This window comes from Trachemys scripta, chromosome 1 (assembly GCF_013100865.1).
Source record: "Trachemys scripta elegans isolate TJP31775 chromosome 1, CAS_Tse_1.0, whole genome shotgun sequence".
Lineage (NCBI taxonomy): Eukaryota > Metazoa > Chordata > Testudines > Emydidae > Trachemys > Trachemys scripta.
Genome location: NC_048298.1, coordinates 228994836 through 229018769, shown reverse-complemented (window position 1 = coordinate 229018769; position 23934 = coordinate 228994836). Strand labels below are relative to the sequence as shown.

Genomic DNA, 23934 nt, shown 5'->3' with positions numbered 1-23934 from the left:
ACACCAGTGCAGTATGATTACACTGGAGGTTTGCATCAGTACAACTATATTGAGGTTCTCAATGCTGTTATGAAAAACTCAGCATAGACAAGCCCTTACTTTAATTTTTCTTGTTGTATCGACTGCCATACAACAAACATGTATGCCAATAATACTTGCCTATAATCCCAGATATTCCAAATTACACCAGTCACTCAGTTTGCTGATCAACCACAGGAAAAAAGCCTAAATTTAATTATTATTGAAATGATTTACATTGTACTAGTGCCTAGAGGCCCTAGCCCAACTGTGCTAGCCTCCCCTCCTTGATGCCAACCACCCTGCCCCAAACATACCCGAGACCACCTTCCCAGTCCCTATAAACTTACATAAAGATAGTGGGAAGGACAAGGTAACAGTGAGAAAATTACAAATGTACTGTGATCACAGCTTAAGAACTGCCTAGCCATTGTCACATGTTTTCTAGGCATCATAGAAGAGATGAATGTTACTCCTGGGAGAATTCTGCACCAAAAAATTAAAAATTCTGCCCACAATATTTTAAAATTCTGCAAATTTATTTGTCAAAATAACAATACAATCATGCCAGTTTCAATTATTTTGGTCATTTATTTCAAAATACTTAACAAGTATGTCTGTAACAATACTGACAACAAAAAAGATTCAGGAAATGTTTTTGACAAATAGATTTATTAGTAGACAATGTTTTCAACCCTCAGCTCACAGAGAGTCGAGGTATTAATATGGAACTTTGAATAATAATTCATTTAAACTACAATATAGAACCGTATTTCCTGCACCCCTCAGAAGCAGTGCAAAGGCTTGGGGGAAAAGTCAGGGTTAACGGAGGAGTTGAGGGAGAGGGAAGTAATTGCTGGGCAGAAGCCTGGGTGTGAACCTGGAGGGTTGTTGCGTGTGGGTGGGAGAAGTATGGAACAGTTTTTTGGGGTGGGTGGGTGAAAGGGATTGTTGGGGAGCCTCCACCATGCAGTCAGGCACTTCTGCCTCTGTCCCCATGTGCGCCTGCACCCACCTCCCGCCATCCCCATGTGTCCCTGTACCCCCACTCAGTCACCCCATTCCCTGCACTCCCACTCCCATTGAGCCCCCCACAAACCCTTCTGAACCCCAGTCTATATGACCCCTGTATACCCTGCTCTCTGTCTGTCCCCCCAGTATCCTGTGCCTCCTCACCTGGCCTAGCGGATAGGGCGCTGTGAGGAACGCAGCCTCTCCTCTTCCCTATCAGCTGCTGGCTACTACGGCCGCTGAGCCGGCTGCCCTCTGTTGTGGTGCCACAGCAGCCCTTGGTGGGCAAAAATCGAAACTGCAGCTCCTCTCCAACAGAATGTATTTTCTGCAGAGAAAAAAAATCTGCGGGGGACATGAATTCTGCAGGTGCACAGTGGTGCAGAATTTCCCCAGGAGTAAAATGTGGAGGAGGATAATGTAGTGGCCTTGAGGATTTTTATAGGGAATTCCTCTCATGCAAAAGGGGCAGCATGAAAGTACATGTTTTCTAGATAATTTGACTAACTGGCAACGAAGGCAAGCATCACTGGTGGAACAATGATGGGTACTGATGGCTCCATACCATATACAAGGGGGGAAGGGGGAAGAGAGCTAAGCCATGAATGGACCTAAAAGTGAAGCAAAGAGGTTAATGGAACTAAAAGAGGAATGATCAGATTTTATATAAAATTTACAGGACCCCAGGGTACACACAGTTGTGGTTTAGCTGAAAAGGACTGCCCATTTGGCTTCCCATATCTTCAGTAAAAATTAATTCATATTTAGTCTCAAAGGATCAAAATATTCTCTGGATATTCAGTACTTGTGCAGCAAAATCCCATAGAGTTAAATTAGGTTTATATTGGTTCCCCCCACAACTACACTATATCTACCTGTTGTGTCTCAGTTCAAATTTAGGACTGTAAAATTTTCACAAAAGAAAATCTTTTTTTGATGTGTATAAGGGGTCCTGATCGGGGATCACATATGCTACTGCAATACATAGCAAGAATAAATATTGAAACCAAATATTAAGCGTATGCAGCAACGATTTTCATATTATTATATTAAGAACACTGGACTAGAGAGTCTCAATATCCCAGAGGCTACTTCGTTACTTTGAAAAGGTCACAATGGTGTTAATGGAGGTTCTGTCACTGATCTCCACCTTGGCTAGATGGGAGTCCTCCTGCCTACTCCCTTTCTGTTTACAGCTGGCTTTAGTACTATCCACCTCATCTCTTTGTTACCCAACCTTTTTTCTCACTGATAGTTAACCATGATGTATCGTTGGCTTTGGAGTAAACTGTTGCTGGCAATAAATACTGTATTGTAAGTTTTATGAATCATAGAAGTTACAAGGAACAATGCACAGTTTCCGAATAATTTCCTTCAAAATATTATCTTTTCATAGGCATGGTGCTCGGATTTTCTTGTCATATTAATGGATTTTATATTAAATGAGTGATTAAATCTGCTGATATGAAAGTTATTTCAGATTGGCCTTCTCAACAAGCAGTAGTAATTAAAACTACACTGTTCGAGTGAAGCTGGCTGGACAGATTGGAAGTCCTCAGTGTGTATGTCTACACTTCAATGTAAGTCTGTGCTTGAGCCAAGGCTCAAGCCTAACTCCCCCTTGTGTCTATACTGCAATTGTCCAAGGTTTGGAGCCAGGGTCCTGCAGGGCTGGAGGGTCTGAGCTCGAGTTAAGCCAGGACCCAGGATTTAAGCTCTATTCTGTGTTCCCTGTAAGCTGTGCGCTTGGGCGGCCGCACAGAGAGATTTAAATGCCGCCCACCTGATAGAGTGCACACAGCCAGCAGCATGTGTTCAGGTGCCCCTCCCCCCACATTGCTTTGTCCTGCAACTGCTCCTGGGACCCTCCTGCTGGCTGTGCAGAGCAGGAGGTGGGGGGAGGGTGCTGATGTCAAGTTGTCCCCCTTCCCTGCCTACGCAGAGGATTTAGATCATAGAATATCAGGGTTGGAAGGGACCTCAGGAGGTCATCTAGTCCAACCCCCTGCTCAAAGCAGGACCAATCCCAGATTTTTGTCCCAACGCCTAAATGGCCCCTTCAAGGATTGAACTCACAACCTTGGGTTTAACAGGCCAATGCTCAAACCACTGAGCTATCCCTCCCGCATCCACAGAGCAGGGCAGAGCAGAGGGGACAGCCTGGCTCAGGAGGACTTGGAGCTGCTGCAGTCTGAATGGTGAGTGGCTCTCAGCTGAGTGCCTTTCTTAAAGGGACAGTGCACTGTTTCTGAGATATCCCCAGCAGTCAGCTCACACAGTCACTCTCTCTCTCACTCACACACACTCTCACTCTCTGTCTCACTCACCTCCCAAAACATACTTGTATTACTATTGTTGTTACTACTTGGTACTTCATGCAATGCACATATATTCTCTGTAATTTTATTCTTTTGAAGTGTTATTTTAGTATTTAGACTGGTCTATGCATTTTGTAATTTTTATTTCTCTTACACTTACATTTAATTCTTTGAGTAGTGAGTTCTAAAATCCCTAACCTGTCCTGGCTAGAGTAATTATCCCTATGGTAACTTTTTAAAAATATATATTATATCTAGGTTTTTTGTTTCTACTGGTGGCGCACACAGGCACATACCTCAGTGCACATAAGAAAATTTATTCCACACATGGATCGAAAAAATTAGAGGGAACATTGGTCCTAATGCTTTGCAGTGTAGACACAGCCCCTCTTGACTCGGGTACCAGGAGTCAGTTGGAAGTATCCTACAATTCCATGGGACAACTTCCTTAGTCCTCTCTATCCCAACAATATGTAATGCACTCTCCTGAAAATGGAAGTCATCCCTACGTTGTGAACAGCAGCAGCTCAGGTCAGCATTAACTCATTCTTTTCAGATCAATGACCTGCAAGCACCGTCAGTGAGACTCCTAGGTTTGCAATGCAGAGCGAACCAATCAAGCCTTTTGCCAATCGAGCTGCTTTCTGGTAACATGAAGGGCAGGCAGTACAGTTTTCCCACAATGCCCCATGGTCCTAGGACTAGAGCAGCCACATTTCAGTCGGGGAGGTGGGGAAGGGGAGAGGGCTAGGAACTCTGGGAAATGGTTACTTTGACTCAGGCCTGTGCACTGCAGGTTTCAGCACATTTTAGAAAAGTCTTAACATAGAGTTAAAATATAATGTAGATGCTTAAGACCAGGGTTCCCTAACATGGGCCAGAGGACTTGAGTCCCAGAAACCCTGGGCTTACACTGCAGTTTAGACATATCCAGTGAAGGTCTAATGTGGAGATGAGCTGTAGAAGTGACAAAAAAGGTGAGCTTATCTGAGCAACTGACCTGATTCCACAATATGCTCTAGGTTAGAGCAAGGTTAGGTTAGGTTTAGGCAAGGTTCCTGGGGCAGCTCAATTCAAGTCTGCAGGGTTATTTGCTTCTAGGGTCAACCTTGTCCCTCAGACAACTGCTGCTTAGCAGGAAAAACAGCTCTTAGTAGAAAGCATAGATAACAGACCACTGCAGTCACTAACAGACAGTCAGTGAACTATATCTAAACTGCAATGGAGGCAGAGGAAAAACTGTTTGACATGCAATAGTAAAAGAACATTTTGTGCTCTCAAACGCACAATTTATACGCTAGACCTGTATTTTTTAATCACAACCTGGAAATTATTCAAATCCTTAATTTTGGAAACAGAAAATTAAGTATGTTTACAATTAGTTTTATTTTAATAACTATTACTTTTCGATTTTTTTAAAATTAAAAATGGTTTGTCAGAAGAAAATTCAGAATCTTGGAACAGAGTATCAATGTTCTCTGCCTAATGATTGTGGTAGCACATCCAGCATAAGGAGGAAGCTGCACAATCACAGTGGGTCTAGAGTTTGAAGGAAAAGTAGTATCAGAGTCTGGTGGCATAAGTCATCTTAAGTATAACTTGCATGAAGTGCAGTTACTTGTACTCCAAAAATGACCATGTCACTGCATACTTTCATAGTTATCCCTTAATGACTCCAGTCAAATCTGCTCTATTTACAAATATAAGGATAGTTTTCTTAACTGACAATCCTCCAAATTCAGCCTGGAATTAGTCAAGCTGAGTTCTTTCTTGGTGTGGGACCATCGGCAATAAAGATTCTGCAAGTGGAACTTAATTCCATTCAAGGAGTATAAACTGGAGAGGAATTAAGGTTGCTCATTCATAGCTGTAATGACTCTGAGGTGGTCCATTCTAATCCAACAGATGAAAAAAAGTGGAACAGCTTCCCTACAGGTATAAAGAAGTAGATGGAGCAAAGAGATGGAACTTTAATAAAATTTTGCATAAAAGGTATGTCTAATCAACAACAATCCACCAACTTTCCATCCTTCCACCAAGAAGCAAATTAAAGCAGCTATCTAGGAAGTATTTCAACTACTAGTTTAATATTATATTAAAATACAATAGTGGGCCAGCAAAGTTTTATTTTTACACTACTTGACAGTACTCAAGTAGTGTGATCATGGAGTGGCTAGCAGTCTGTTTTTTCAAATGTGCAACAAAGTTATTTATGCTACTTATTAATAAATTATGCAGGAGATTTTTTCGGGTAACAAATTCTATGTACTTAAGTGGACATACTCCTCCTAACTCAATTTTAATCTAATCAATAAAACCACAGGCAATACATTTGGGGATGATTACTGCATGCCTCTGCTGATGTTATGAGGCACCTGGTTGAAGGAACTAATTATTCACAATGCAGTTATTCCTTAGAAGTGAATCATCATATGAAACTGAATTAATAAAGAAGAAATTAGCTAGACCTGTACATTTATTGACTGCTGAGTATGTAATGACTTACTGTTGCTCAGACAGCTTAATTAGTGTTCATAGCAATAAAACGGTTTCATAATATGCAAAAACTCCAAGATAAATTAACATGAAAGTTGCAAATTTGAATGTATAAAAGTCAAAGTATTAAAAACATTCTTGCAGCAGCATTAACTCACCCATGAACTAAACACTATATATAAGTATTTAACAAATTAACTATTAATCTATTCAGATCTGAAAATTTTACTTTGAAAATCGGGGAAGTGATCCTAACGATATCCATTTACTAATACTTTCAATCATACTCAAACTTGTATGTGCCTAAGTCACTTTTGAAAATGGGGCTTAGAAGCCTACATCATTCATCAAGTGCTTTTAAAATTTCACCCTTAGTCTTACGTTACAAATTTCCTTAATCATAATGGAAGTTAAGGATATTAAACTACAAATTGTTTTGAATACCAGTGAGGACAGAGAAATAAGAAAGGTACTATAAATATTTGCATACAAACTGGGATACTTAATACTTGCTTGGCATTCATGTAATTGCTTTTTGTCAAAAGGCCTCAAAATGCTTTACAATGAGGTGGCTAAGCACATTATAGAACCCAGGTAACCCAAATCCCCGTTTTCCCCTCTAACTACTAGATAACACAGTTTTCCTGTTCCAGGGTTTTTATGTTATGGACCAAGGTAAAAACCCTGGAGCAGGAAAGCAGTATTATCTAGTATTTAGAGGAAAAAACTGGGATTTGGTGCCATTCATATCTCAAACTGTAATGTATCAGGAGATAAGTGTTGTAACTAGTTTCCCTCACTTTGTGGTTATATAAGAGCCAGGCCAAAGTGTCACATTTTGTATCCTTGCACAGTATTCCTTAGGTCTAATGGATTTCTTCATGTCCATACCAGCCTACATGGGATCCCTTATTGTATCTGTTGGGGAGGGCACCCAGAGTTCCCTTGCCTGACAAAGAAAGTGAACCTTCACTTCCCTAATGGTGGAAAAGGTGGTCTTTATTTCCAGGAAAGGCCAGTAGCTCTTGTCCCAACTAACACACACCACAAATCAATTCCGCTTGTCTTAACTGAGATCAGGTTTATTAGAAAGCAATCAAAACTGAGCCAGTTGAAAATGCACATGTTCCGCAGATTAACATTGGGAGGCAGGGAAATCAGTTCTTTTGTTCTTGTCAAAAGATTTCCATTTCTTTCCACAATAAGCAATCTCCTTCTAAGGCTTGGTCTACACTACCAACGTATGCTGGTACAACTACATTGCTCAGTGCTGTGATTTATTCACCCTGCTGAGTGACAGTTATACCAACCCAGCCACCAGTGTAGAAAGCGCTATGTTGAGAGGAGAACTTTTCCTGTGGACATAGCTACTGCCTCTCAGGGAGGTGGAGTACCTACACCAATGGGAGCAGCTCTCCCTTCAGTGTAGGTAACGTCTTCACTACCTTCACCGGTGTAACTGTGCCGCTGCTGCGCAGTAAGGGTAGATAAGCCTTGAGTGCTTTTTCACATATTTGCATGTTTTTTTCCTCCCCGATCAATCCTCCTTGCATGAATTTACAACGTTTAATACTCCTTTGAAACTGGCTGTTATCTAGTTTTAGCCCATCCTCTCAGAGTATTATAAACAGAAAAAGTGTACTTTGCTTCTTGCTGTCCCCCACAATTTAAGCATCTAGAAGCCACCTGGAGTTTATGCAATAATCCCATTAGGTTAAACACAACACCACATATTTGGTTATAGCTATAAACCAGACAAGCGGTGAAATCACTAAGCACATTCTTACTCAAATGATAAAAGATTGGTACACGGAGTAAAGTTAAGCTTTACAACAACCTGGCTGTTTCTCAGGTGCTGAATGTCTCAGAAAAAAGCCATTTTACCTCCACAAGTTCTGCGCTAGTACTTGAAGCAGGACTCTTCCCAGTTTGGTCATACTTATCACCAGCCAAGAAGCAGCCAGGCTGTTTGAAAGTTAAAATGTTCTCACAACACTGAACTGGGAGCTTACTTGGGGCTCTCAATTCTGTTTTTTCAGTAACAGTATAAACTAAATAAATTTAGTATCACCAATGTAGTTTGTTAGTAACAGAAATTATAGGTAAACAGTAGCTGAGCACATAGAAAGACTTGGAAGGGGAGAAGTGGTCTGAGACAAGTGAACCTTAAAAAAAAGTTAAATTGTTATATTCATATGAGAAAATATGTTTATAACTTTTCTCCATTACATGTTATTTATCTACTATGTACTATTTTTCATAGTGAATGCCTTGCATAACCCACTAATTTCTTTGTGCTCAAAAGTAGTTCTAGCAATTTTTTTTATACGGCGTTTTAATTTAAGAAGCCATAACACTAGAGTAATAAGACTTGTCAGAGTACGTATTAGCAGGTTACTGATGCAGTTTTCAGGTGCTCGAAGCCACTCTTCCTTCTGCCCTACAAGCTGTGGTTTACTCATATACTTAGATGAAGCCATAGGAGTATTTTAAAATGTAAATTTTACTCATTATGTGTGCATTCAAAAATTAATTTTTTAAATAAAAGAAACCTCTCTCTTTTGTGGAACTCAAAACAATGTAATGGCTTTTGTTCAAACTCCCTCCTGAAAAATAAAATTCACCTTTTGACTAAGGTCAAGTATAGAAAATTTCAGCCCCAAAGGATAATTTAAAGAAAGTTTGTTCAAGGGAAAATAAGGAGCTTAAATAGACATGAAAGGAGTTGGCATGCCAATGTCCAGGAGCAAGGGCTGCATTCAATACTGGACACACACTACTAATGGACAAGATGTTTATCAGTTTAGGTTCAAAGTCTGCAAACATCAGAGGGGTCATGCTTACTATCCAAAGTAGTCCCATGATGCTGTACCCTCAATCGTGTGTGCAGGATAGGACCTTAAGTTTGTACGACCCATTTCACCTTGAAGAAACCTAATAACTAATAAGTACATTTTTGCTTTTGAGGTAGTGAAGGGTTCTAGCTACTATTACAGTAGAGCATATTTAAGTTTTACATTGTTGCATGACTTACCCTGACAAGTGCATCATCTATGATGTGATCACGTCTCACTTTGAGTCGCAAATATGGGTTCAACTGCTGTCCTTGAACTAAACTGTAGAGCACAGTTATGCGTCGTTCACTGTACATGCGGATTCTATTGTCATAATACAATCCCAGGTTCTTGGTAACAGCATTCAATATAAAGGGACATGTCATAAAAGAGAATTTGTTTTCTGTTTCTACTTTGAAGAAAGTGTAGTCTTTGTCCATTTCTAGAACATCATTCAGTGGTTCATTAATAAATTCTTCAAAAGGGATAAGTGGTTTTCGGCAATCTATAGTTTTTACACCAAGCTCAGTTTCCAGTGGGTCCACTCGAGGCCCTTTCTTATTTCTTCTTTCCTCACCCAGAAGCTCTTGAAGAGTTAATTCACTGGATTCTGGGAGGGGCTCTTCATCTTCCTCTTCATTGTGGTCTGTGTCCACATCCCCTCCGACTACATTTGCATAGTAAACCATTTTCAAGCACTTTGAAGCAGCAACAATGGCATCATCATCATTTACTAGATTACGACTGTTGAATTCATTGCTTATGACTTTGTAGGTGATAAGCTGTTGAAATGTTTCCATCATTCTCCGAATCTGCTCTGCACTGTACTTAGACCACAATCTGACTAGTTTTGCTTGAGCTGCAAGGGGTAGCTTGCTCATTGCTTTGCAAAACAATGGCAGAGCCATTTCCAGATATTCAGGGCTATGAAGATTACCATTCTCCATAACAATTACAAACAAATTCAGATAGTTAGGATCCCGAGAGTACACATTATGGTAAGTCAAGTCACATTCTACATTAGGTGACAAGTACACAAGTGCATTTAAAAAGGCAGTTTCTATTTTTTCATTAGAAAGTAATCTACTGTAGACCCGTCTGACTGCTTCAATATCTACAGATACTTCATCAGGGCCTAATTTTTGTAGGTTGTTATCTCCTTGTGTGTTGTCACCTACTCTTGATGAAGATGATGATGATGCTCCGGAATCTTCCTCCATCGCAGCAGCTGAACAGGCAGCTTTTTCTTTTTCATCTTCATCCTTATCTTCATCCTTTCCTTGAAGAGACTTCAGCTCTTCCTTGGTATGCTGCTTGGCTTTTCTGAAACTTTGTACCAATGCCTCAGCACTAGAAAACACTCTCCCAATGACACGGATTAGAGGAGAATAGTCCTCTTTCTCTCTACACAGTTCAAGAATTTCATCTACCTTCTCTTCTGTTAGGTAAGTCACATCTATAAAGTTAAAAAAGAGACCACACTTGAAATTTACTTGATACAGTAAATACATTCACTTTTTATCAAGTTGCAATGATATACACAATTTTTTACACCACCTCACATCTAATACCTTCTACTCTGACATTGTTGAATGAGTTTAAGACAAATTTACTTTGTAATATCATTAACATGAACAAACAAACTCATCAATTTGCAGTATCTATCATACTCAAATGTTTTACTCCTTACTTCTGTGGAGCTCTATGACCTAGGAGTCAATTGCAATGATGAGAGCTTTGCAACAGAATTGTAGGAAAAATGAAATACATTTGGTAATATATAATGGTACTATATCCTGGAAACAAAGTCAGTAAAATGTTTAAATGTGTAAAACTTTAAAAACCTTAAAGCATGAAGACCAACCCATCAACGTACTTGGTAAAACTGCCTCCATTTGATGTTATAGGACTGGATACCATTGTTTTAAATTAATCTTTACACAGTTCTTAAACATCTGTTGATCAAATGCCCATTAAAGTAACTCAGCTGAAAATTACTAAAAGTATGGTCACTGCTCAGTAGCAACTATTTATTTTAAGGTACCATAAGAAATGTTAACTTTTAAAAAAAATAGATTCTTCACAAGAGAGCTAGTCAGTTGTTTATTTTGTGATACAGTAAATGAAGGATAATATAGTCATTTATAGTAGCAATTTCTGCAACAGTTTAAAAAAAAAATCTCATGAATATGAAACATAACATGTCTGAAAAGCATTCCAAAAAAACAATATATAATCAATATCAATCTCAGAAATTCATGCTGCAATGTATATGACATACATAACCGGCCTTGAATCAAAGGGGTTCTTCTTTATGTGCTGGGCCACTTTATTAGTTAAAAAAACTCTAGTAGGCAACCTTAAGAATATCTGTTAATGTTAATTCAAGTCTACACAAGTTGATTTTTAAAAAAGGTAGTTTCAGTGGGTGTCAAACTGTGATTCTCATAGATATGAAAAACATCTTATTTTGGTGAAAGATTTAAGATTTATCCTTCTTCCTCTTTACTGTTGCTGCTTTTCTCTCCATTCCTTCAGAAGCCCTTCTGAGACCCTGATCTTGCAAACAGTTAAGTTGTTCGTAAGTCACTTATAAAGTACTTTACCTACACCAATCTCATTGATTTCAGTGGAATTACCTATGTGCATAAAGTTACTACCATGCCTAAATATAGGATCAGAACCTAAAAAGGTTAATAGATCCAAAAGTTAGAAGGGACTATTGTGATCATCTAGTCTGACCTCTGGTATAACACAGGCAGAAAACTTCCCCGAAATAATTACTTTTGAACTAGAACATATCTTTTTAAAAAAACACACCCAATCTCGATTTAAAATTGCTAGTGATGGAGAATCCATCACAACCCTTGGTAAACTGTTCCAATGGTTAATTATCCTCCCTGTTAAAAATTTACACTTCATTTCCAGTCTGAATTTATCTAGCTTCAATTTTTAGCCATTGAATATTGTTATACCCTTGTCTGCCAGATTGAAGAGCCAAATATTTATTCCTCATGTAGGTACTTATAGACTATAATCAAGTTGCCCCGTAACCTTTTCTTTGTTAAAATAAACAGATTGAGCTCCTTGAATCAATCACTATAATGCATGTTTTCCAAGCCTTTAATAACCCTCATGGCTCTTTTCTGAACCATCTCCAATTTATCAACATCATTCTTGAATTGTGGATGCCTGAACTGGACACAGTATTCTGGCAGCAGTTGCACCAGTGCCAAATATAGAAGTAACAATCTCTCCACTCCTTCTCAAGATTCTCGTTTACACATCAAATGATTGAATTAGCCCTTTTGGCCGCAGTATTGTACTGGTTTCAGAGTAGCAGCCGTGTTAGTCTGTATCCGCAAAAAGAAGAATGGGAGTACTTGTGGCACCTTAGTGACTAACAAATTTATTAGAGCATAAGCTTTCGTGGACTACAGCCCACTTCTTTGGATGAATTCATGTTCAGCTGATTAGCCACCATGACCCCAAAGTCTTTTTCAGAATTACTGCTGCCCAGGATGGAGTGCCCCTTTTTTGTAATTATAGCCTACAATTAGCAGTATTAAGACACACATTATTTGCTTATGCTCAGTTTACCAAATGACCCAGATCACACTGTATCAGTGACCTGTCCTCTTCATTTTCCACTCTCCCAATATTAAGTCACTTGCAAGCTTTATCAGTGATGATTTTATGGTCTCTTCCAGATCACTGATAGAAAGTTAAATAGCATAGGGCAAAGAACGAAGCCCTGTGGGATCCTACTACAAACCCATCTGCTTGATGATGATTCCCCATTTACAATTACATTTTGAGAACATCCCATCACTTCACAAGTTTTTAATCCATTTAATGTGTGAAATGTTAATTTTATATTGTTCTATTTTTTAAATCAAAATATTGTGTGCTACCAAGACAAATGTCTTACAGTAATCTAAGTATATTGCAGCAACACGATTATCTTTATCAATCAAACTTGTAATCTCATCAAAAAGATACATCAAGCTAGTTTTACAAGATCTATTTTCCATAAACCCATGTTGATTGGCATCAATTACATTACCCTTCTTTAGTTCTTTATTAATCGAGTCCTGTATCTGCCACTCCATTATTTTGCCCAGCATAAATGTCACAGTGCCAGGCCTATCATTACCAGGGTCATCCTGTTTACCCTTTTAAAATATTGGCACAACATTAGCTTTGATCCAGTTTTCTGGAACTTCCCCAGGGTTCCCAGACTTAGTGAAAATCAACATTAGCAGTTCAGCAAGGTCCTCAGCCAGCTCTTTTAAAACTCTTGGGTGCACGTTATCCAGATCTGCTGATTTAAAAATGTCTAACTTTAGTAGTAGCTGTTTAACATCTGTGATATTATGCCCCATATTCTTCACAGAAATATTGTTATGATATGAATATGGCATAACTAAGATGTTTTATGCAAGGCAGGTCATGTGAGGTATCACTGGAAAGGTTATGATTTACTCAGTGTGATTATCCAATTTGTATGCATGCATCATTTCTGTATCTGAAGTTAGAAATATTGACTATGTAATAATTACAACTATGTGTTTACTTGGGGAATGCTTACCAGACAGTATGCAATCAGCCCGGATGGGCCATTAGGAAGGACAACAGGACTTTGAAGATACTAATCTCCCACCTTCCTGAGAAGTTTCCTGGGATGCTGCTTTGACACTGCAGGGTCATGTGATCATGTTACTTGGTACAGGTTACCATCCTGAAATGCTGGTACTTTTCCACAGGAAAGGGGTTGGAATCAAATTAGGAAACAAAGCATTCCTGCCACATGCAAATCCTATTTAAGGCTGGGGAGTGAGTTAATCTTGGCTCTTCTCCACTGCCTCCCTGCCCAAGAAGGAAGACTGCTAACACCACTTGAAGAAACAAAGGAACTAAGCTGGGGGAGGTAGGACTAAGCCCAGGTGAGTCAGACCAGATCATCAGAGAATGAAAAATGGAAATTTAAATTTCTAAGGAATAAGTTGCAGACTTAAGAAAACTGGCAAAATATAAGGATTACAGGAGTGTGGCTGTGCAGAAAAACCAAACTCCAATTTTTCTAATAATCTGTGGAAGTTCATATAGGAACAATGTTCCTGAAAATAGAGGAAGGACTCAGATCTTTAACTTCTTGTCCATGTGGAAAAAAAGCAGACTCCACTCATTTGCATAAAATTTTGCTAAAATACAAAGCTGAAGTACTGAATGTACTAGAAAGTAATTCCATTAACTACATGTATACTTTAGGTTTGTTGCAGCATACATCTAGAAATCAAATTGTGATATAAAAAGAAAGTGATAATCAACTGTCTAACATTTTCGTTTCTATGCCACATGATAAGTACTTCATAAACCAGGTTTATGAAGTACTAAATTCACTGGCTCTGGACTACAGCTGGACTGTATAACAAATTGATCATTTTATGATAGTGATTATTGTTGAAATATGCTGCATTTCAAATCTCACCCACTTCCAACAAGAATATATGTATCATATTCTTCCATGTTAATACCCGAAAAACATCATAAAAAACATATCTAATGCATGTTTCTGACCAAATAGCTTGCATTGCAGGCACTTAACACAAGTTTTATAGCTTCATACCTTATAAGCACAGTCCAACTGATCTGTTTATATCTCGGTAACATTACCAGTGACATAGGAACTACCAGACCAGACCAGTCCAATATCCTGTCTCTAATAGTTATCAGCACCAGATGCAAGAATTCCCATAGCAAACAATTACAGAATAAAATGACCACAGGAAAGTTTCTATCTATCTCCTTCCTATCAATTAGTACTAGACATATGTCCAGAAGTATGAGGTTATAGATCCCTTCCAAATTTTTTCACCTTCGCCTTCTCTCATGCAATTATGGATCGTTCACATTACCCATATAAACAGATGACACTTTTCAAAAAAAAGTATTTTTTTGATGCTTGGTCTCCATGTTTTATAGCAATGAGTTCCATTTATGTGTCATGCACAGTATTTCCTTCTACCATTAAGTGCGTTTGCCTTTCAATTTCATTGAATGTTCTTGTGTTATGAAAAGGGCAAATAAGATCACCAGATCCATCACTTTTGCACCATTCGTTATTTTGTCTCTATCCTATCTCCTCTTAGGAGCTTTCCTAAACAAAACAATCTTTTCAATCTCTTTATATAGAAGCTTTTTCTGGCCTCTAACTATTTGTCACTCATCTCTGGACATCTAATTCTGCCTTTTTTGTTTTGGAGAATGATCAGAACTAAATACAGCATTCCAGATGAGTGTGTGCGATTGATTTATATAGTGGCATTATATTGTTTTCAGAAATATTTTCCAGCGCATACTTTATACATCTTCACGTTTGCTTTTTTGAGTGTCATTAAACATTGCATAGAGATCTGCACTGAGCTCTTGACACCACCACCCAGATATTTTTCTTGCATGGTCACACTTTTTGGACCCAGCAATATGAGTAGTTCAAGTTATTTCTACCAAAGTACATTACTTGCATTTTCAACAGTGATTTATTTGCTACTATTTACCCATTTATCTAGTCTCGTTACATCTTTCTCATATTTGTCTCATTTAACCTCCACAATCGTGAGCCATCTCCAAATTTTGTCACCTCATCAATCATCCTGTTTTCCAGATCTTGAAAGTATATATATTAAAGAACAACAGAACATGGGACTTTGGGAAACCTCACTGCCAATCTTTTGCCTTGTTAAAAACTGACTGTTTGTTTCTACTCTGTCATCTGTGCTAGATGTTCTGTTCTTGCAGCGAGTTGCCCATGAGCAGAAAGAGTATGGTGCTAAGGCCATGGTCAATAGCAGCAGCATAAAGCACCACCTCAGAGAATTTTTGGCAACGAGTCAGCAGAAGCTCTAGCAGTATTGCCACAACTACTCCCCTGGTTGCTCTTGGAACACTGCTAACTCCTTGGAGGTTTACTCCTTTCTCTTGGGCTGACTGAAGAGACAGAGGCTGATGTGACTCCCTTCCTGAAGTGATCTGACCAAAAGAAAATGGTCTCTCTCTTTAACAGCAAATGAAACAAAGGTCCCCCACTTTCTTCTATGAATTGGGGCTGCAGCTTTGAGAGACTGGCTTGAGTTGGGTTTATGGTCAGTAGCACAGATGGCTAAGGCAAACCCAGATGGTTGTTTAACAATGGACTTGGTGGGCTTTGTTTGGGGAAGCTGTTGAGCTTTTGGATTTAGTCACTTCAAAATTGCTGTTCAGAATCAAATGTAATAGCAGGTTGCTTACCCTTTTCCTTGGCATTCTAAAATTTGATTGCTATTTCCCCAGCACTGCAGCTGCAGAAGAACCACTGCAGTAATTCAGGATTTCAAATTCCTCAGAAGTAAATTTTGGTTCCAAAGCTAGTTGGGAGCCTCAAATGGACTTCAGCAGTTTTTTCCTCTAGGCACTAATGCTCTGCAGAGGATGGTCAGTCTGTCCAAGCAGCTATGGAGACAGGTCAATACTGGCAGGTTCTGCAGTGGTTGGGGCCTAGCCTGAAGCAGCGACTAACAGGATTGGTCTGCCTCCAGAGTTCCAAGGAAACCATTGCCTAGAATCTATGCACATAGCTGTGAAGAAGTAGAGAAACTAAAAACACCCTGTTAAATATAGAAAGATTAAAGATATAGATTAGACAGAATTCCCTCTCACCACAAAAATGCAGAAAGTGACACTTGCAACAATCACTCTGTCTAGATGTTGGCTCCCTTTCCCCAACCCTGTAAGAAATTAGGGGCCAGGTCCATCTCTCACTATGGTCTTGTATATAGTGCCTAACACAAATAGTCCCCAATCCTGACTGGGGCCTCTTGGTGTTGTAACAATACTATAATACAAACAGGATGGTACACTTTATCCTTTGCTAAAAAGGTTATACCTTCCTTTTAGTTAATTGTTAGTGAATCCCAACTTGCACGTCTGCACAACCTGTTGCAACAGTATCTTAGTAATACTAATCTTGGAAATATAATGGGTAGCTCCACAGTTAAAGGCTTTGGGTTTTTCAGTTAATGTGGGATTTCAGTCTTTGCTAGGGATGAAAGTAAAGTATTGGTCATAACCAAAGTTACACAAGTCACTCGGAGTACAGATGTAATTTTCTGGAAAGCCAGAAGTAAATAGGTTCAACTGTTAAGTGTTCAAAAAAGTATGAAGTGACAGTTTTGGGATGTTGTATTGTTTTCAGATCTCTAACTTACAAATGAATTTGTTTTAGCATACGTTTTAGCTTTTAGAGATGTAGGTCTAAACAAGATCTTTCCACAGGACAGGTATTTTTTCCGTTAACAACCAAGGAATTAACATTATACGTCCTTAGCTGTTTTTTTTCTTTTTATTTAGGACATTAAGCCGGCAAATTTCTGTGTTTACTGTAGCGACCTTATCTGTAAGTTAATGATTTGCGTGTGTGGAATATCAACAGGCTCAGCACAAAGCCACACTGTAAGAATTGGCTGGTTTTCTGGAGTTTGGCAATAAATCCTCCTCGTCCTAGTACCAAAGAAAGGTACAATTCAAACCCGGACTCTAGAATAGACTCTATTTTGACTGGCTCTGCCTCAACCAAACTTGAAAACCATGAAACCAAGCTGGCTCTTTCACTGTTCCTTTCCTCCTTTACCTATCGGTTCCCAAACACAGAATTCAGAGGGCAAAAATGAAAGGTGCAATCTAGAGAATCTATTCAACTGAGGAGTCATGTGACTGAGCAGTAAACTGGCAGTACTGAAGCATCTGTTACATTAGCACATAACACTAACTTTTGAAATTTTAAGACAAAAGAAAAAATGTTTCCATAATAACCTAATCCACCCATATATTTTAGCAGGGATGCGATGAATATCCAGTTTGAAATCTATTCTGGACATGAATCCAGCCCTTTTGTAGTATTTGTAAAAATCTTATTCTAAAATGCAACCCAAATACTGAATACTTAAATAGTTATGTAGCAACAGTCATGGCCTGGCTTTTCCCCTCCACACCAAACCTGCAGCTCTCTTCCACTGAGAGCCTTAGGTTCCCTTTCCAGCATTTTACCCACAGTGTTTGAATTCAATGCTTTCTCCTTCCACATATAACCCCATCTTTTTCTCCAGAAATCTCCATCCAATTTCCCGCAATATCTAGCCTACTCCAGTACAGTTCTCCTTCCCTTCCTCCATACAGGCTACCAGTATCCAATTTAATAGTAGTTAGATATTCATAACCACTACTTGCTATCCAACAATTCTGAACATCCTAATAATCAAATCACTAGTTTTTATTACAATATCTGCCTCCAACCCAGAATCCTGTATAACTGTTCACAGATGATTACCTGGAGTTGTAATTTTAGATCTATATACTGGACATGAGAAAGAAATCTACAAGCTTCCAACACCACCATTTTTAGGAATTTTTATTTTAAAGATTCTATAATGCCTTACCTTTAAAGTCATCTCTCGGGCCTTGCATTTCCTTCTTGTTCATTTTTCTGTCAGTACAGGAGTTGTTATGGGCACCTTTGGAATTGTTTTCTAGGTAAGATGAGCTCGTTCCTTTCTTGGAGGGATGAGGATCACAGAGTTTTGCATTAATCTTATAAAGCTCGAGGGCCTTAATGGCTGCTGCATTGTTATCCATACGGCGAAAAGTTGGACAGGAAGCACAAAATTCATTCGTGCAGGCTTCATTTCCACAGCCCTCAGTTAACTGGTGGTAGTAGCGTTCTATTAGATGTTTTGCAGCTGCTCGCTTCCTGTACCAAACATTCAAACAGTAAGCACAAGGATTAGTACGGCTTTCACATACAAAGCTCATTCAAATTATCAAAGCAGAGATTAGTCAGACACTGAAATAAAACACTTCTGAATCAAAGGATACACATTAGGAGATTTTGAAAATGCAGGATTCTCATTTTGACAAAAAGTATATTTAACGCACAATTTAGTTGCAGGTCATATGTAAACTGGAAGAGAAGTGCTGACATGTTTCTCCAGCACTAAAAATTCTCAGTTCTACATTCAAATGTAATACTTATGTTTACTATGAAAATTCTGCTGGGGGAAACTAACTCACTCAGTTAAAACTGAGGTATAAATTAACTGAAGCTAAGTATCGCGATATTCCAAATCTAGAATTAGTCTTCTGTCACATTACAGGCAACATTTCACTTGGTTAGCTGATCAACACCTTGCGTAAGCACTTGCATGACATTGTCACACAATCTGAATGTATTGTAAGTTTATGTTTTATTTTATAAAAATGCTAGTGTGACATTAAGTCTGTCCAAGCTGAAAAGCACCCCTTGATTAATTTAGGACCCAATCCTGTTAGGTGCTGAGCATCTTCTACTCCCATTGAAACCAGCGAGATATAGATCCTTTAAAAATTACATTTCCATTTTTACAGCATTCCAGGAGCAAAAACAGAACCCTGTCCTATGTTTATTTACTTAATACTCAGGGCAATTACACTGCTGAGAATAAAATAAAAGAGAAGCTCAAGCCTAAAAGACTATTTCCCCTGGCTCAAATAAGGCATTTGAACCCCTGACTAGTCTTTCACCAGATCTTCCCTTCTCTTTTTTTTCTAATTATATTTGGTGGTGCAGTACTTTCTAAAATAGATACTAACCTAGTGCCATGTACTGTTTCAAAGATACAGCTGCCTCCTTCTCCCTGGTTTCTTTTTGAAGTGGCAAGCTGCAAAGAGGAAACTCATCTGAGCCTAGCACTGTCAGTAACAAAAATCCTGTAATTGGGCAATGAATGATACAGATACATCTAGATACAAAGCTGACAGAGAAAATATGTTGTCACCAGCACTGGCTGTGCACCCAGAACAGCTGGAGAACATCACTGCTCTACACTGAAATAAAAACTTGAGTATCTGCTTCCACGGCGTGTCTGCATTTCATCAAAGTGTGAATGAGCAAGGTTCTATTTTATATTTTACCATTTAATTCTACTTATTCCTTCAAATAGTTCTGTAAGGCATTATAATCCTTTCCTAGAGTTTTACACTTGTGTAACAACAAGATTTAAATAAAACATTATCCATGTGAAAATGAAAAACTATGTTTAGATTCGGGTTACAAACTATACATCTTTAATCTACCTACATATCTATCCATCTATCAAGTCCCGAGTTCAGAATTCTGCCTCACCATGCAATAGCTGATGACAAATACTTAAAACTGAATAAAGAACATTTTATTGCAAATTTTTAGATGTTTTCTTCAACTTTCGTAGAGAAAACATAATATTGAACTCAGGGCTTAACAAGCACTGTACAAGTTAAAGACGACTGATTTTTCAAATATTTCATAACACAAGTGTATTCACAGTTTGTCACCTTGATTTTCTGAATGCCCAATTTGAGCCCAGAATCAAGAGAATATATAAGACATCCCAGATACATAACACAGAGCAAGTAAAAAGAGAGATGTGCCAGCAAAATCAAGTCAAGTATTGCAGATGATAGATAAGCCAGAAGCAGATTAGAAATGTTTAACTACCAGTCCAAAAAAAAAAAAAAAAAAAAAAAAACCATCAACATTGGAAAACCTGCCACTGATTTGTTTAATTTTTTTTCCACCTTGTATCCATTCACATTACAAAATTAAAGCAACTTTTTACAAACAACTCCTCCCCCACTTTTGCAAATCTTAAATATAAAACTGTAAAAACGGGTCCACAATTTAGATAAATTTATTTGGGAGACCCTAATGTAAAAAGTAGGGGATTTTGATGTTTCAAGTGGATAGATATACATGAAATTAGAACCGATCTTTGTTTCCATAGTGTATGTGGTTCTTTTAAAACTAAACATTAAAGCTGCTTTTAGCTTACTAAGGAAAGTGTAGGCGTTGCCTTGATACCTCATTTGTTCGCTTCTCTTGCAATTACTACAGTATTTTTACCACCTCCCATTATGGAACATGTACCCAACTGAAGTCCAAACCACTACTTCTTTCATATCTCATACCCTTCTTTAAGACTATTTTTCCATGATACATACAAGATGATAATTTTTTTTATATAAAACCCTGATGTCCAACAATAGCCACATAATATTATTGCTGTAACATTTAGCCTTCCTTAACCCATTCCCTGCATTGTTATCCTCACTTATTTAATCATGTCTAAATTTAGACCAGAAGAGCTCTGGCATAATCTTTGTTTTTTATAAAGTGGCTAGTATTTCTTTGGGTGTTATACACACCAGTATAAATCCTCCTTATTCTGAGCATTTAGATCCAGCCTATTTAGACTAAAGTACAGGTTAGCATCTTATATATTTAAATGTAGAGGAAAGGATCAATTAAGAACATAAGAATGGCCATACTGGGTCACAACAATGGTCCATGTAGCCCAGTATCTTGTCTTCCGACAATGGCCAATGTCAAATACTTCAGAGCGAATGAACAGAACAGGGGAATTATTGAGTGATCCATCTCCTGTTGTCCAGGCCCAGCTTCTGGCAACTAGAGGTTTAGAGACCCTAAGAGCATGAGGTTGTGTCCCTGACCCTCTAGGCTAATAGCCATTGATTGACCTATACCTCCATGAACTTGTCTAATTCTTTTTCTGAAGCCAGTTATACTTTTGGCCTTCACAACATGCCATGGTAGTGAGTTCCACAAACTGACTGTGTGTCATATAAAGTAGTACTTCCTGTACTGTTTCAAATCTGTTGCCTTTTAATTTTATAGGGTGACCCTGGTTCTTATGTTATGTGAAGGGGTAAATAAAACTCCCTATTCATTTTCTCTACTTCATTCATGATTTATAGACCTCTATCATATCCCCTCTTACTCATCTCTTTTCTAAGCTAAGGAGTCCTAGTCTCACTCCTCATAGGGCAGCTGTTCCAGACCCCTAATCATTTTTGTTGCCCTTCTCTGTATCTTTTCCAATTCTAATATAACTTTTTTGAGATGGGGCAACCAGAACTGCACGTAGTATTCAAGAAGTGGGTATATTCAAGGTTGATCATTTATATACTGCAGAAGCCACTCTTCATTAGAAGGTAAACTAGGACTTCTTCAAAACCACAGTTAAACCCTTCCACTTTCGCACTTATGAAACCAAGGCACCTTTCAGTGATGACAAGGTGTACTATTTATATATCTAAAGCTATTTCAGTATGGCAAATTATTCTATTTTTATCACATCATATTTGAGATGACTGCTATATTGGTAGACAAAAAAAGGCCGAGGTCTGCCACTATCTATAATAGGAATCTTAATCTAAGGCAGTGGTATTCTGCCCTGGGGTCCTACATCTAAGATTTCCAAAGGGATATGCACCTCCACTTGAAATCTTTTTAGGGGTTTGCAAATGAAAATAAAAGTTTAAAATCACTGCTGTTAGGGACAGTTGGCCTTTGCTTCTATATTCATCCTGATGAAAAAGAGAAAAGCATAACAGAATATAATGCATCATGCATGAATATTAGCACAATGTTTCTGCAGAATATCATCCACACAATTTTAATGTTAGGCTTCAGAATCAATGTAAAAATTGATTCTATCAAAACAGGACAGGCATGCATTTCCGCATAAAGATCAATTGGGGTGAAATGTGACTATTTAAAAAAAGGGACACCTATATCACAAGAGAACTTATAACTAAAGTGCTCAACTAAAGAAAAGCCAGAGATTATTCTGTGCATCTCTATCTCAACTATGACCGAGGCCAAAAGCCACTCCAGAAGCTAGGTTCACCTAACTGCTGATTGCGTCTCTTGGGTTACTACCAGCTTATAAACACCCAGGGGATTGTTCCATTTACTATGCTAACTTTCTTTATTCAGAAACATTTTTGTTTTGTTTTGTCACCTACCCAAAACCTTGTGTACCCTATGGAAAACTAGACCTAAATTCTGTGGCACTATCCTGCAGCAGACTTAAGATTCTGCAACAGTTTCAGTTACATTAACACTGAGGTTTTTATTGAATTCCCTATGGAAATGAATCATTCAATCACTACAGTAGCTGCAGAATATTGTAATCTATTTCATTTAACGTTTGATGTTGCCCCGTAATTTGTTATTTTCAATGTGCTGAAAATTTAGTATTAAAATGTATAACTGAATATATACAGAATTTGTTATGGGGAAGCTGGAAATTTTGGCAATTTGGGCACATGTGGAACACAAGAGGCAGTTTGCATTTGTGAGATAAGAAAATTAATTGAAGGTCAAAATGATGATGGAGAAAGGATAGTTTTGTGGTTAAGGCACTGGGCTGGGACTCAAGAGACCACAGTTCAATTCCTGGCTTGTAGGGATATTAAACAAGGTACTAACAGTGATTCCCCCCAAGTGACAGTGACCCCCTCCATAATTTGTCCCCCACACTTTAAAATCCAACAGTTTCACCAAGTAAATTTGTAAGCTACTGTCTGTAGAAATCATTGATTGTATCTGTCCTGTGAAAGATACTTTATTACTAGGTAAAACTTACAAACAAGTTAATTGACTTTGTTCTTGAAGTGAACCCTACATTACCACCCGATACAAGGTAAACAAATGCTATAAGCCGTTAAGTGACTTTCACTTCATTGTAACAGCAACGGCTCCTAGGAACAGACCCCCATCCTCTGATTAAAGGGCCGGGAATCTCAAATGAATTAGCACACACCCCGAAAGTGGTGGAGACAGTAAATTAAGATATGGTTAAGATACGGAATGTATGTTGATGAATGCTTAATGTACATGAATGGTCAGGGAGGTGTCAGCCTAGAAAGGGTTGTATTTTGGGCCTCACTGGGGAATCCGGATGATTGGCGCCACGAGTCCCAGCACATAAATATCCTTGTTGCTAGAGGGTGAGAGGACGTCAGCCAGGTCCACACTGGCCTGCCCACCTTGGCCACCAGTCACCCCTCGTCCACCAATGCCTGGAATTGCTGCTGTTAGTCTAGTGGCAACTTGTCCTTGAATGCTGCTAGCCTGTTGTAGTTATTAAAATCATACTTGGCTAGCAGAGCCTAGTAGTTTGCAATCCGGAACTGTAGTCCTGCTAAGGAATACACTTTTCGGCCTAGCATGTCCATCCTCTTTGCTGCCTTGCCCGGAGTAGACTTCTGTGGGTACTGGTGTGCCTGCTTTGCTGCTGCATTGACAATAAAAGAGCTGGGGAGGTGGGAATGTAAAGAGAAAATCTGCCCCATAAGCAGGCACGAAACACTTCCTCTCCGCCCTCTTCGGTGTTGGGGCACAG

At 38.6% G+C, this 23934-nt stretch overlaps 1 protein-coding gene across 3 annotated transcripts in view; it reads right to left on the bottom strand.

Annotated features, from left to right (window-relative positions):
• The window catches only part of UBE3A (ubiquitin protein ligase E3A), an 87563-nt gene that overhangs the window by 15927 nt on the left and 47702 nt on the right, over nt 1–23934 (bottom strand). For all 3 annotated transcript variants that reach the window (XM_034757924.1, XM_034757926.1, XM_034757925.1), the window contains 2 exons: nt 18151–18461; nt 8878–10133 (listed from right to left, as the gene is read on the bottom strand). In XM_034757924.1, coding sequence (XP_034613815.1) covers nt 8878–10133; nt 18151–18461 — 1567 coding nt within the window. The remainder of the gene's footprint in view (nt 1–8877; nt 10134–18150; nt 18462–23934) is intronic.